Source organism: Nerophis lumbriciformis, linkage group LG07, assembly GCF_033978685.3.
Source record: "Nerophis lumbriciformis linkage group LG07, RoL_Nlum_v2.1, whole genome shotgun sequence".
In the NCBI taxonomy this organism is placed as follows: domain Eukaryota; kingdom Metazoa; phylum Chordata; class Actinopteri; order Syngnathiformes; family Syngnathidae; genus Nerophis; species Nerophis lumbriciformis.
Window position 1 is genome coordinate 5,283,418 of NC_084554.2, and position 14,083 is coordinate 5,297,500.

At 39.2% G+C, this 14,083-nt stretch overlaps 1 protein-coding gene across 1 annotated transcript in view; it reads left to right on the forward strand.

Annotated features, from left to right (window-relative positions):
- The window catches only part of map3k8 (mitogen-activated protein kinase kinase kinase 8), a 60,183-nt gene extending 47,437 nt beyond the window's left edge, over window positions 1-12,746 (forward strand). The window contains exon 8 of the mRNA XM_061965915.1: window positions 12,248-12,746. Within this exon, the coding sequence (XP_061821899.1) occupies window positions 12,248-12,372 (125 nt within the window). The 3' untranslated portion in view covers window positions 12,373-12,746. The remainder of the gene's footprint in view (window positions 1-12,247) is intronic.
- Window positions 12,747-14,083: the final 1,337 nt, after the last annotated feature.

Consider the following 14,083-nt stretch of genomic DNA (forward strand, 5'->3'; position numbering starts at 1 on the left):
ACTGCCAAATAGAGATGCCGCCTTCTTTCCCATGGGGTCAGATTTTCTTACTGTCACTCACACACACACCAGTGACTCAATGAGATTGTTCATTTTCCATAGAAAACAGTCTGAATTAAATGATTTGTCTTATATTCAGGGCCTGCAGATATTTACATGCAAACCTACAACATTTTAGAGTCAGAGCTTTTCTTCCGGTCATTCACACTCGCATGTAGAAATACAAACACGCACTCGTGAAAAGTGTCTCAAAAATTCAGAGTTTCCCACATATGACCAAAATGGAGAGATTTATAAAAATTTGTCAGGGAGTGAGTTTTTCTTCCTGTCACTCACACACACTCGGGACTCACTGAGATAATGCTACTTTTCCCTAGAAAAGAGTGAGAATAAAATGAGTCGTCTTATATTCAGGGTCTACAGATCTTTACATGCAAACCTACAACATTTCCCCCCAGGGGAGTCAGAGCTTTTCTTCCGGTCATTCACACCCGCATGTAGAAATGCAAACACGCACTCGCGAAAAGTGTCTCAAAAATGGGGAGTTTCCCATATTATATATCCAAAGTAGAGAGATTTTAAATGCAGACCTACTACTTTTTTTTTTGTCAGGGAGTGAGTTTTTCTTCCTGTCACTCACACTCCCCCGTAGAGATGCCGCCTAATACAGACAGGCGGCAAAGAAAAGTGTCTCAAAAATTAGGAATTTTCTATAGAAACCTGAGATTTTAAATGCAAACCTACTTCTTCTTTCCCATGGTGTCAGCTTTTCTTCCTGTCACTCACACACATTAATGACTCACTATGAATATGTTTATTTTCCCTAAAAAAAACAGTCTGTATAAAACGAGTCGTCTTATATCCAGGGTCTAGAGATTTAAAGATGCAAACCTACACTTTTCCCTGAAGGAGTCAGAGCTTTTTTACCCCTGTCATTCACACTGCCAAATAGAGAGGTCGCCTTCTTTCCCAGGGGGTCAGATTTTCTTCCTGTCACTCACACACACTCGGGACTCACTGAGATAATGCTACTTTTCCCTAGAAAAGAAAGAGAATAAAAGGAGTCGTCTTATATTCAGGGTCTATAGATCTTTACATGCAAACCTACAACATTTTCCCCCAGGGGAGTCAGAGCTTTTCTTCCGGTCATTCACACCTGCATGTAGAAATGCAAACACGTACTAGCGAAAAGTGTCTTAAAAATGAGGACTTTCCCATATATGACCAAAGTGGAGTGATTTTAAAAAAAAATTCAGGGAGTGGGTTTTTCTTCCTGTCACTCACACACACTCTGGACTCACTGAGATAATGCTACTTTTCCCTAGAAAAGAATGAGAATAAAAGGAGTCGTCTTATATTCAGGGTCTACAGATTTTTACATGCAAACCTACAACATATTCGCCCAGGGGAGTCAGAGCTTTTCTTCCGGTCATTCACACCTGCATGTAGAAATACAAACACGCACTTGCGAAAAGTGTCTCAAAAATGGGGAGTTTCCCATATTATATATCCAAAGTAGAGAGATTTTAAATGCAGACCTACTACTTTTTTTTTTGTCAGGGAGTGAGTTTTTCTTCCTGTCACTCACACTCCCCCGTAGAGATGCTACCTAATACAGACAGGCGGCAAAGAAAAGTGTCTAAAAAAAAAGAAGGAATTTTCTACAGAAACCTGTCGTCGAGAGATTTTAAATGCAAACCTACTTCTTCTTTCCCATGGTGTCAGCTTTTCTTCCTGTCACTCACACACACTAATGACTCACTATGAATATGTTTATTTTCCCTCAAAAAACAGTCTGTATAAAAGGAGTTGTCTTATATCCAGGGTCTAGAGATTTAAAGATGCAAACCTACACTTTTACTTGAAGGAGTCAGAGCTTTTTTTCCCCTGTCATTCACACTGCCAAATAGAGAGGCCGCCTTCTTTCCCAGGGGGTCAGATTTTCTTACTGTCACTCACACACACACACACACACACACAAGTGACTCAATGAGATTGTTCATTTTCCATAGAAAACAGTCTGAATAAAATGATTTGTCCTATATTCAGGGCCTACAGATCTTTACATGCAAACCTACAACATTTCTCCCCAGGGGAGTCAGAGCTTTTCTTCCGGTCATTCAAAAAACCCGCATGTAGAAATACAAACACGCACTCGCGAAAAGTGTCTTAAAAACTAGGACTTTTCCATATATGACCAAAGTGGAGTGATTTTTAAAAAAATTTCAGAGAGTGGGTTTTTCTTCCTGTCACTCACACACACTCTGGACTCACTGAGATAATGCTACCCTTCCCTAGAAAAGAGTGAGAATAAAACGAGTCGTCTTATATTCAGGGTCTACAGATCTTTACATGCAAACCTACAACATTTTTCCCCAGGGGAGTCAGAGCTTTTCTTCCGGTCATTCACACTCGCATGTAGAAATACAAACACTCACTCGCGAAAAGTGTCTTAAAAATGAGGACTTTCCCATATATGACCAAAGTGGAGTGATTTTTAAAAAAAATTCAGGGAGTGGGTTTTTCTTCCTGTCACTCACACACACTCTGGACTCACTGAGGTAATGCTACTTTTCCCTAGAAAATAATGAGAATAAAAGGAGTCGTCTTATATTCAGGGTCTACAGAGCTTTACATGCAAACCTACAACATTTTCCCCCAGGGGAGTCAGAGCTTTTCTTCCGGTCATTCACACCCGCATGTAGAAATACATACACACACTCGCGAAAAGTGTCTTAAAAATGAGGACTTTCCCATATATGACCAAAGTGGAGTGATTTTTTTAAAAAATTCAGGGAGTGGGTTTTTCTTCCTGTCACTCACACACACTCTGGACTCACTGAGATAATGCTACCCTTCCCTAGAAAAGAGTGAGAATAAAACGAGTCGTCTTATATTCAGGGTCTACAGATCTTTACATGCAAACCTACAACATTTTTCCCCAGGGGAGTCAGAGCTTTTCTTCCGGTCATTCACACTCGCATGTAGAAATACAAACACTCACTCGCGAAAAGTGTCTTAAAAATGAGGACTTTCCCATATATGACCAAAGTGGAGTGATTTTTTTAAAAAATTCAGGGAGTGGGTTTTTCTTCCTGTCACTCACACACACTCTGGACTCACTGAGGTAATGCTACTTTTCCCTAGAAAATAATGAGAATAAAACGAGTCATCTTATATTCAGGGTCTACAGATCTTTACATGCAAACCTACAACATTTTCCCCCAGGGGAGTCAGAGGTTTTTTTCCGGTCATTCACACCCGCATGTAGAAATACAAACACACACTTGCGAAAAGTGTCTTAAAATTAGGAGTTTCCCATATATGACCAAAGTGGAGAGATTTTAAAAAGAAATTCAGGGAGTGGGTTTTTCTTCCTGTCACTCACACACACTCTGGACTCACTGAGATAATGCTACTTTTCCCTAGAAAAGAATGAGAATAAAAGGAGTCGTCTAATATTCAGGGTCTATAGATCTTTACATGCAAACCTACAACATTTTCCCCCAGGGGAGTCAGAGCTTTTCTTCCGGTCATTCACACCCGCATGTAGAAATGCAAACACTCACTCGCGAAAAGTGTCTTCAAAATGGGGAGTTTCCCATATATATATCCAAAGTAGATTCACATTCATTCACACTGCCGAATAGAGATGCCGCCTTCTTTCCCATGGGGTCAGATTTTCTTACTGTCACTCACACACACACCAGTGACTCAATGAGATTGTTCATTTTCCATAGAAAACAGTCTGAATTAAATGATTTGTCTTATATTCAGGGCCTGCAGATCTTTACATGCAAACCTACAACATTTTCCCCCAGGGGAGTCAGAGCTTTTCTTCCAGTCATTCACACCCGCATGTAGAAATACAAACACGCACTTGCGAAAAGTGTCTTAAAAATTAGGACTTTCCCATATATGACCAAAGTGGAGTGATTTTTAAAAAAAATTCAGGGAGTGGGTTTTTCTTCCTGTCACTCACACACACTCTGGACTCACTGAGATAATGCTACTTTTCCCTAGAAAAGAATGAGAATAAAAGGAGTCGTCTTATATTCAGGGCCTACAGATCTTTACATGCAAACCTACAACATTTCTCCCCAGGGGAGTCAGAGCTTTTCTTCCGGTCATTCACACCCGCATGTAGAAATACAAACACGCACTCGCGAAAAGTGCCATATATATATTTATATATATATATATATATATCCAAAGTAGAGATATTTTAAATGCAAACCTACTACTTTTTTTTGTCAGGGAGTGAGTTTTTCTTCCTGTTACTCACACTCCCCCGTAGAGATGCCGCCTATTACACACAGGCGGCAAAGAAAAGTGTCTCAAAAATTAGGAATTTTCTACAGAAACCTGTCGTCGAGAGATTTTAAATGCAAACCTACTTCTTCTTTCCCATGGTGTCAGTTTTTCTTCCTGTCACTCACACACACTATTGACTCACTATGAATATGTTTATTTTCCCTCAAAAAACAGTCTGTATAAAAGGAGTCGTCTTATATCCGGGGTCTACAGATTTAAAGATGCAAACCTACACTTTTCCTTGAAGGAGTCAGAGCTTTTTTTCCCCCTGTCATTCACACTGCCAAATAGAGATGCCGCCCAGAGGGTCAGATTTTCTTACTGTCACTCACACACACACGAGTGACTCAATGAGATTGTTCATTTTCCATAGAAAACAGTCTGAATAAAATGATTAGTCTTATATTCAGGGCCTGCAGATCTTTACATGCAAACCTACAACATTTTTCCCCAGGGGAGTCAGAGCTTTTCTTCCGGTCATTCACACCCGCATGTAGAAATACAAACACGCACTCGCGAAAAGTGTCTTAAAAATTAGGAGTTTCCCATATATGACCAAAGTGGAGAGATTTTAAATGCAAACCTACTACTTTTTTTTTGTCAGGGAGTGAGTTTTTCTTCCTGTCACTCACACACACTCACTGAGATAATGCTACTTTTCTCTAGAACACAGTCTGAATAAAACGAGTAGTCTTGTATTCGGGGTCTAGAAACGTAAAGATGGAAACCTACACTTTTCCCCAAAGGAGTCAGAGCTTTTCCTCCTGTCATTCACACTCCTAGGTAGAGTTGCAGCTGAATATAGACGCGCGCTTAAGAAAAAAATTCTCAAAAATTCAGAATTTCTGTTGAAACCTGGAATTGAGAAATGTTAAATGCAAACCTACTACTTCTTACCCAAAAGAGTCAGAGCTTTTCTTCCTGTCACTGACACTCACATGTTGAAATACAAACACACCTTCAAGAAAAGTGTCTAAAAAATTCGGAATTTTCAGTTGAAACCATTAATCGAGACATTTTAAATGCAAATTTAGTACTTCTTACCCAAAGGAGTTAGAGCTTTTCTTCTGGTCACTGACACTCACATGTTGAAATACAAACACACCTTCAAGAAAAGTATCTCAAAAATTAGGAATTTCTGTAGAAACCTGGCATCGAGAGATTTTTAATGCAAACTTACTACTTCTTACCCAAAGGAGTCAGAGCTTTTCTTCCTGTCTTTCACACTCGCATGTAAAAATACCAAGACGCGTTCAGAAAAGTATCTAAAAAATTGGGAATTTTCAGTAGAAACCAGGAGTCGAGAGATTTTTAATGCAAGCTTACTACTTCTTACCCAAAGGAGTCGGAGCTTTTCTTCCGGTCACTGACACTCATATGTTAAAATACAAACACACATTCACGAAAAATGTCTCAAAAATTGGGAATTTCTGTAGAAGCCTGGAATCGAGAAATTCTAAATGCAAACCTACTACTTCTTCCCCAAAGGAGTCAGAGCTTTTCTTCCTGTCTTTCACACTCGCATGTAAAAATACAAAGACGCGTTCAGAAAAGTGTCTAAAAAATCGGGAATTTTCCATAGAAACCATGAATCAAGACATTGTAAATGCAAACTTAGGACTTCTTACCCAAAGGAGTCAGAGCTTTTCTTCCTGTCACTGACACTCACATGTTGAAATACAAACACACCTTCAAGAAAAGTATCTAAAAAATTAGGAATTTCTGTAGAAACCTGGCATCGAGAGATTTTTAATGCAAACCTACTACTTCTTACCCAAAGGAGTCAGAGCTTTTCTTCCTGTCTTTCACACTCGCATGTAAAAATACAAAGACGCGTTCAGAAAAGTATCTAAAAAATTGGGAATTTTCAGTCGAAACCAGGAGTCGAGAGATTTTTAATGCAAGCTTACTACTTCTTACCCAAAGGAGTCAGAGCTTTTCTTCTGGTCACTGACACTCACATGTTGAAATACAAACACACCTTCAAGAAAAGTGTCTAAAAAATCGGGAATTTCTGTAGAAACCTGGCATTGAGAGATATTTAATGCAAACTTACTACTTTTTACCCAAAGGAGTCAGAGCTTTTCTTCCTGTCACTTACACTCACATGTTGAAATACAAAAACACCTTCAAGAGAAGTATCTCAAAAATGGGGATTTTTCAGTAGAAACCATTAATCGAGAGATTTTTAATGCAAACTTACTACTTAAGGAGTCGGAGATTTTCGTCCTGTCACTCGCACATTCCCGTGACATGCTGAGATAAAGGTCCTTTTCACGGTCTTATTTAGACGAGTTGTCTTATATTCGGGATCTGGGGACACCTGTGAGTTGGAGAAGTGAAATAGAGGGAATTTTATGTGAAATAATACATTGACCATATGACCAAAATGGAGAGATTTTTAAAAATTTGTCAGGGAGTGAGTTTTTCTTCCTGTCACTCACACACACTCTGGACTCACTGAAATAATGCTACTTTTCCCTAGAAAAGAGTGAGAATAAAAGGAGTCGTCTTATATTCAGGGTCTACAGAGCTTTACATGCAAACCTACAACATTTTCCCCCAGGGGAGTCAGAGCTTTTCTTCCGGTCATTCACACCCGCATGTAGAAATACAAACACGCACTCGCGAAAAGTGTCTTAAAAATGAGGACTTTCCCATATATGACCAAAGTGGAGTGATTTTTAAAAAAATTTCAGGGAGTGGGTTTTTCTTCCTGTCACTCACACACACTCTGGACTCATTGAGATAATGCTACTTTTCCCTAGAAGAGAGTGAGAATAAAATGAGTCGTCTTATATTCAAAGTCTACAGATCTTTACATGCAAACCTACAACTATTTCCCCCAGGGGAGTCAGAGCTTTTCTTCCGGTCATTCACACCCGCATGTAGAAATGCAAACACGTACTAGCGAAAAGTGTCTTAAAAATGAAGACTTTCCCATATATGACCAAAGTGGAGTGATTTTTTAAAAAAATTCAGGGAGTGGGTTTTTCTTCCTGTCACTCACACACACTCTGGACTCACTGAGGTAATGCTACTTTTCCCTAGAAAAGAGTGAGAATAAAATGAGTCGTCTTATATTCAGGGTCTACAGATCTTTACATGCAAACCTACAACAATTTCCCCCAGGGGAGTCAGAGCTTTTCTTCCTGTCACTGACACTCACATGTTGAAATACAAACCCACCTTCAAGAAAAGTATCTCAAAAATTAGGAATTTCTGTAGAAACCTGGCATCGAGAGACTTTTAATGCAAACTTACTACTTCTTACCCAAAGGAGTCGGAGCTTGTCTTCCGGTCACTGACACTCATATGTTAAAATACAAACACACATTCACGAAAAATGTCTCAAAAATTGGGAATTTCTGTAGAAGCCTGGAATCGAGAAATTCTAAATGCAAACCTACTACTTCTTCCCCAAAGGAGTCAGAGCTTTTCTTCCTGTCTTTCACACTCGCATGTAAAAATACAAAGACGCGTTCAGAAAAGTGTCTAAAAAATCGGGAATTTTCCATAGAAACCATGAATCGAGACATTGTAAATGCAAACTTAGGACTTCTTACCCAAAGGAGTCAGAGCTTTTCTTCCTGTCACTTACACTCACACGTTGAAATACAAACACACCTTCAAGAAAAGTATCTCAAAAATTAGGAATTTCTGTGGAAACCTGGCATCGAGAGATTTTTAATGCAAACCTACTACTTCTTACCCAAAGGAGTCAGAGCTTTTCTTCCTGTCTTTCACACTCGCATGTAAAAATACAAAGACGCGTTCAGAAAAGTATCTAAAAAATTGGGAATTTTCAGTCGAAACCAGGAGTCGAGAGATTTTTAATGCAAGCTTACTACGGTACTTCTTACCCAAAGGAGTCAGAGCTTTTCTTCTGGTCACTGACACTCACATGCTAAAATACAAAAACACCTTCAAGAGAAGTATCTCAAAAATGGGGAATTTTCAGTAGAAACCATTAATCGAGAGATTTTTAATGCAAACTTACTACTTAAGGAGTCGGAGATTTTCGTCCTGTCACTCGCACATTCCCGTGACATGCTGAGATAAAGGTCCTTTTCACAGTCTTATTTAGACGAGTTGTCTTATATTCGGGGTCTGGGGACACCTGTGAGTTGGAGTAGTGAAATAGAGGGAATTTTATGTGAAATAATACATTGACCATATGACCAAAATGGAGAGATTTTTAAAAATTTGTCAGGGAGTGAGTTTTTCTTCCTGTCACTCACACACTCTGGACTCACTGAGATAATGCTACTTTTCCCTAGAAAAGAAAGAGAATAAAAGGAGTCGTCTCATATTCAGGGTCTACAGATCTTTACATGCAAACCTACAACATTTTACCCCAGGGGAGTCAGAGCTTTTCTTCCGGTCATTCACACCCGCATGTAGAAATGCAAACACGTACTAGCGAAAAGTGTCTTAAAAATGAGGACTTTCCCATATATGACCAAAGTGGAGTGATTTTAAAAAAAATTTCAGGGAGTGGGTTTTTCTTCCTGTCACTCACACACACTCTGGACTCACTGAGGTAATGCTACTTTTCCCTAGAAAATAATGAGAATAAAAGGAGTCGTCTTATATTCAGGGTCTACAGAGCTTTACATGCAAACCTACAACATTTTCCCCCAGGGGAGTCAGAGCTTTTCTTCCGGTCATTCACACCCGCATGTAGAAATACAAACACGCACTCGCGAAAAGTGTCTTAAAAATTAGGACTTTCCCATATATGACCAAAGTGGAGTGATTTTTAAAAAAATTTCAGGGAGTGGGTTTTTCTTCCTGTCACTCACACACACTCTGGACTCACTGAGATAATGCTACTTTTCCCTAGAAGAGAGTGAGAATAAAGTGATTGGTCTTATATTCAGGGCCTGCAGATCTTTACATGCAAACCTACAACATTTTCCCCCAGGGGAGTCAGAGCTTTTCTTCCTGTCACTGACACTCACATGTTGAAATACAAACACACCTTCAAGAAAAGTGTCTCAAAAATTGGGAATTTTTCAGTTGAAACCATGAATCGAGAGATTTGAAATGCAAACTTACCATTTCTTACCTAAAGGAGTCAGAGCTTTTCTTCCTGTCACTGACACTCACATGTTGAAATACAAACACACCTTCAAGAAAAGTATCTCAAAAATTAGGAATTTCTGTAGAAACCTGGCATCGAGAGATTTTTAATGCAAACTTACTACTTCTTACCCAAAGGAGTCGGAGCTTTTCTTCCGGTCACTGACACTCATATGTTAAAACACAAACACACATTCACGAAAAATGTCTCAAAAATTGGGAATTTCTGTAGAAGCCTGGAATCGAGAAATTCTAAATGCAAACCTACTACTTCTTCCCCAAAGGAGTCAGAGCTTTTCTTCCTGTCTTTCACACTCGCATGTAAAAATACAGAGACGCGTTCAGAAAAGTGTCTAAAAAATCGGGAATTTTCCATAGAAACCATGAATCGAGACATTTTAAATGCAAACTTAGTACTTCTTACCCAAAGGAGTCAGAGCTTTTCTTCCTGTCACTTACACTCACACGTTGAAATGCAAACACACCTTCAAGAAAAGTATCTAAAAAATTAGGAATTTCTGTAGAAACCTGGCATCGAGAGATTTTTAATGCAAACTTACTACTTCTTACCCAAAGGAGTCAGAGCTTTTCTTCCTGTCTTTCACACTCGCATGTAAAAATACAAAGACGCGTTCAGAAAAGTATCTAAAAAATTGGGAATTTTCAGTAGAAACCAGGAGTCGAGAGATTTTTAATGCAAGCTTACTACTTCTCACCCAAAGGAGTCAGAGCTTTTCTTCTGGTCACTGACACTCACATGTTGAAATACAAACACACCTTCAAGAAAAGTGTCTAAAAAATCGGGAATTTCTGTAGAAACCTGGCATTGAGAGATATTTAATGCAAACTTACTACTTTTTACCCAAAGGAGTCAGAGCTTTTCTTCCTGTCACTTACACTCACATGTTAAAATACAAAAACACCTTCAAGAGAAGTATCTCAAAAATGGGGAATTTTCAGTAGAAACCATTAATCGAGAGATTTTTAATGCAAACTTACTACTTAAGGAGTCGGAGATTTTCGTCCTGTCACTCGCACATTCCCGTGACATGCTGAGATAAAGGTCCTTTTCACAGTCTTATTAAGATGAGTTGTCTTATATTCGGGGTCTGGGGACACCTGTGAGTTGGAGAAGTGAAATAGAGGGAATTGTATGTGAAATAATACATTGACCATATGACCAAAATGGAGAGATTTTTAAAAATTTGTCAGGGAGTGAGTTTTTCTTCCTGTCACTCACACACACTCTGGACTCACTGAAATAATGCTACTTTTCCCTAGAAAAGAGTGAGAATAAAAGGAGTCGTCTTATATTCAGGGTCTACAGAGCTTTACATGCAAACCTACAACATTTTCCCCAGGGGAGTCAGAGCTTTTCTTCCGGTCATTCACACCCGCATGTAGAAATACAAACACGCACTCGCGAAAAGTGTCTTAAAAATTAGGACTTTCCCATATATGACCAAAGTGGAGAGATTTTATTTTTTTTGTCAGGGAGTGAGTTTTTCTTCCTGTCACTCACACACACTCGGGACTCACTGAGATAATGCTACTTTTCCCTAGAAAAGAGTCAGAATAAAAGGAGTCGACTTATATTCAGGGTCTACAGATCTTTACATACAAACCTACAACATTTTCCCCCAGGGGAGTCAGAGCTTTTCTTCCGGTCATTCACACTCGCATGTAGAAATACAAACACGCACTCGCGAAAAGTGTCTTAAAAATTAGGACTTTCCCATATATGACCAAAGTGGAGTGATTTTCAAAAAAATTTCAGGGAGTGGGTTTTTCTTCCTGTCACTCACACACACTCTGGACTCACTGAGATAATGCTACTTTTCCCTAGAAAAGAGTGAGAATAAAATGAGTCGTCTTATATTCAGGGTCTACAAAGCTGGTGTCAGCTTTTCTTCCTGTCACTCACACACACTAATGACTCACTATGAATATGTTTATTTTCCCTAAAAAAACAGTGTGTTTAAAACGAGTCGTCTTATATCCGGGGTCTACAGATTTAAAGATGCAAACCTACACTTTTCCTTGAAGGAGTCAGAGCTTTTCTTCCTGTCATTCACACTCCTAGGTAGAGTTGCAGCCGAATACAGACGCGCGCTTAAGAAAAAATTCTCAAAAATTCAGAATTTTTGTTGAAACCTGGAATCGAGAAATGTTTAATGCAAACCTACTACTTCTTACCCAAAGGAGTCAGAGCTTTTTTTTTTTGTCACTGACACTCACATGTTGAAATACAAACACACCTTCAAGAAAAGTGTCTAAAAAAGCGTGAATTTTCTGTTGAAACCATGAATCGAGACATTTTAAATGCAAAAGTAGTACTTCTTACCCAAAGGAGTCAGAGCTTTTCTTCCTGTCACTGACACTCACATGTTGAAATACAAACACACCTTCAAGAAAAGTGTCTAAAAAAGCGTGAATTTTCTGTTGAAACCATGAATCGAGACATTTTAAATGCAAAAGTAGTACTTCTTACCCAAAGGAGTCAGAGCTTTTCTTCCTGTCACTGACACTCACATGTTGAAATACAAACACACCTTCAAGAAAAGTGTCTAAAAAAGCGTGAATTTTCTGTTGAAACCATGAATCGAGACATTTTAAATGCAAAAGTAGTACTTCTTACCCAAAGGAGTCAGAGCTTTTCTTCCTGTCACTGACACTCACATGTTGAAATACAAACACACCTTCAAGAAAAGTGTCTCAAAAATTGGGAATTTTTCAGTTGAAACCATGAATCGAGAGATTTGAAATGCAAACTTACCATTTCTTACCTAAAGGAGTCAGAGCTTTTCTTCCTGTCACTGACGCTCACACGCTCCCTCGCTTCCCGCAGACTCGTCCCTGTACGCTGAAGTCTCGGGCCCCTTGAAGAGAAATGGCTCCCTGTACCTCGACCTGGGGGCCCTGTCCGGTCACTGCCCGCTAGTGACGGGGCCCCCGGCTTCAGAGTACGTCTGAATCAGCTGATGGACTCAGACATTTATTCTTGTTTCAATGGAAGATTGTTTTTTTTTTTTACATTTTTTACATCTTCAAGTATGGAACCATTTAGTCCTTCGTGGACTTCCTCATTTTGATTCCTGTGGAATAAGAATAGCATATCGCGTGTATTATCGTACATCCTGTGAGATGAGGCCTTTGTGCTTTTTTTTGTTGTTGTTGTTGTTGAAAAGGAGTACATTGCAGAAAGTGTTTTTGCTTTTATTTTGTATTTTACTTTGCGACTTTAATGTGAAAGGGGCGACTTCACCCTTTGTTCCTGAAAGCTTACAACCAAATATTTTATTTTATTTATAATGTAACAATAAAAAAAAAAAACCAAAGTGTGTCATTGTTGGTCAATTTATTATTTGTACAGTGTTCTCTTGTCATGTATTTCCTGTGAAAAAGTTTTTGTTTTTTTTATGTACCTTGAATATAGCTGTCATTTGTAATGGTTTTGATTACAACCCCCGTTTCCATATGAGTTGGGAAATTGTGTTAGATGTAAATATAAACGGAATACAATGATAATTTTCAACCCATATTCAGTTGAATATGCTACAAAGACAACATATTTGATGTTCAAACTGATAAACATTTTTTTTTTTTTTGCAAATAATCATTAACTTTAGAATTTGATGCCAGCAACACGTGACAGAGAAGTTGGGAAAGGTGGCAAAAAAGACTGATAAAGTTGAGGAATGCTCATCAAACACTTATTTGGAACATCCCACAGGTGAGCGGGTTAATTGGGAACAGGTGGGTGCCATGATTGGGTATAAAAACAGCTTCCCAAAAAATGCTCAGTCTTTCACAAGAAAGGATGGGGCGAGGGTCACCACTTTGTCAACAAATGCGTGAGCAAATTGTTGAACAGTTTAAGAACAACGTTTCTCAAAGTGGCAAGAAATTTAGGGATTTCAACATCTACGGTCCATAATATCATCAAAAGGTTCAGAGAATCTGGAGAAATCACTCCACGTAAGCAGCTAAGCCCGTGACCTTCCACCCCTCAGGCTGTACTGCATCAACAAGCGACATCGGTGTGTAAAGGATATCACCACATGGGCTCAGGAACACTTCAAAAAAACCACTGTCACTAAATACAGTTGGTCGCTACATCTAAAAGTGCAGGTTAAAGCTCTACTATGCAAAGCGAAAGCCAATTTATCAACAACACCCAGAAACGTCGCCGGCTTCTCTGGGCCTTAGATCCTCTAAGATGGACTCATGCAACGTGGAAAAGTGTCCTGTGGTCTGACGAGTCCGCATTTCAAAATTTTTGGAAAATGTGGACGGAACAAAGAGGAAAAGAACCATCCGGATTGTTCTAGGCGCAAAGTGTAAAAAGCAGCATGTGTGATGGTATGGGGGTGTATTAGTGCCCAAGACATGGGTTACTTACACATCTGTGAAGGCACCATTAATGCTGAAAGGTACATACAGGTTTTGGAGCAACATATGTTGCCATCCAAGCGACGTTGTCATGGACGCCCCTGCTTATTTCAGCAAGACAATGCCAAGCCACGTGTTACAACATAGACTAGACTGGCCTGCCTGTACATCAAGCAAGAATGAGAAATAATTCCACCTGAGAAGCTTCAAAAATGTGTCTCCTCAGTTCCCAAACCTTTACTGAGTGTTGTGAAAATGAAAGGCCATGTAACACAGTGGTAAAAATGCCCCT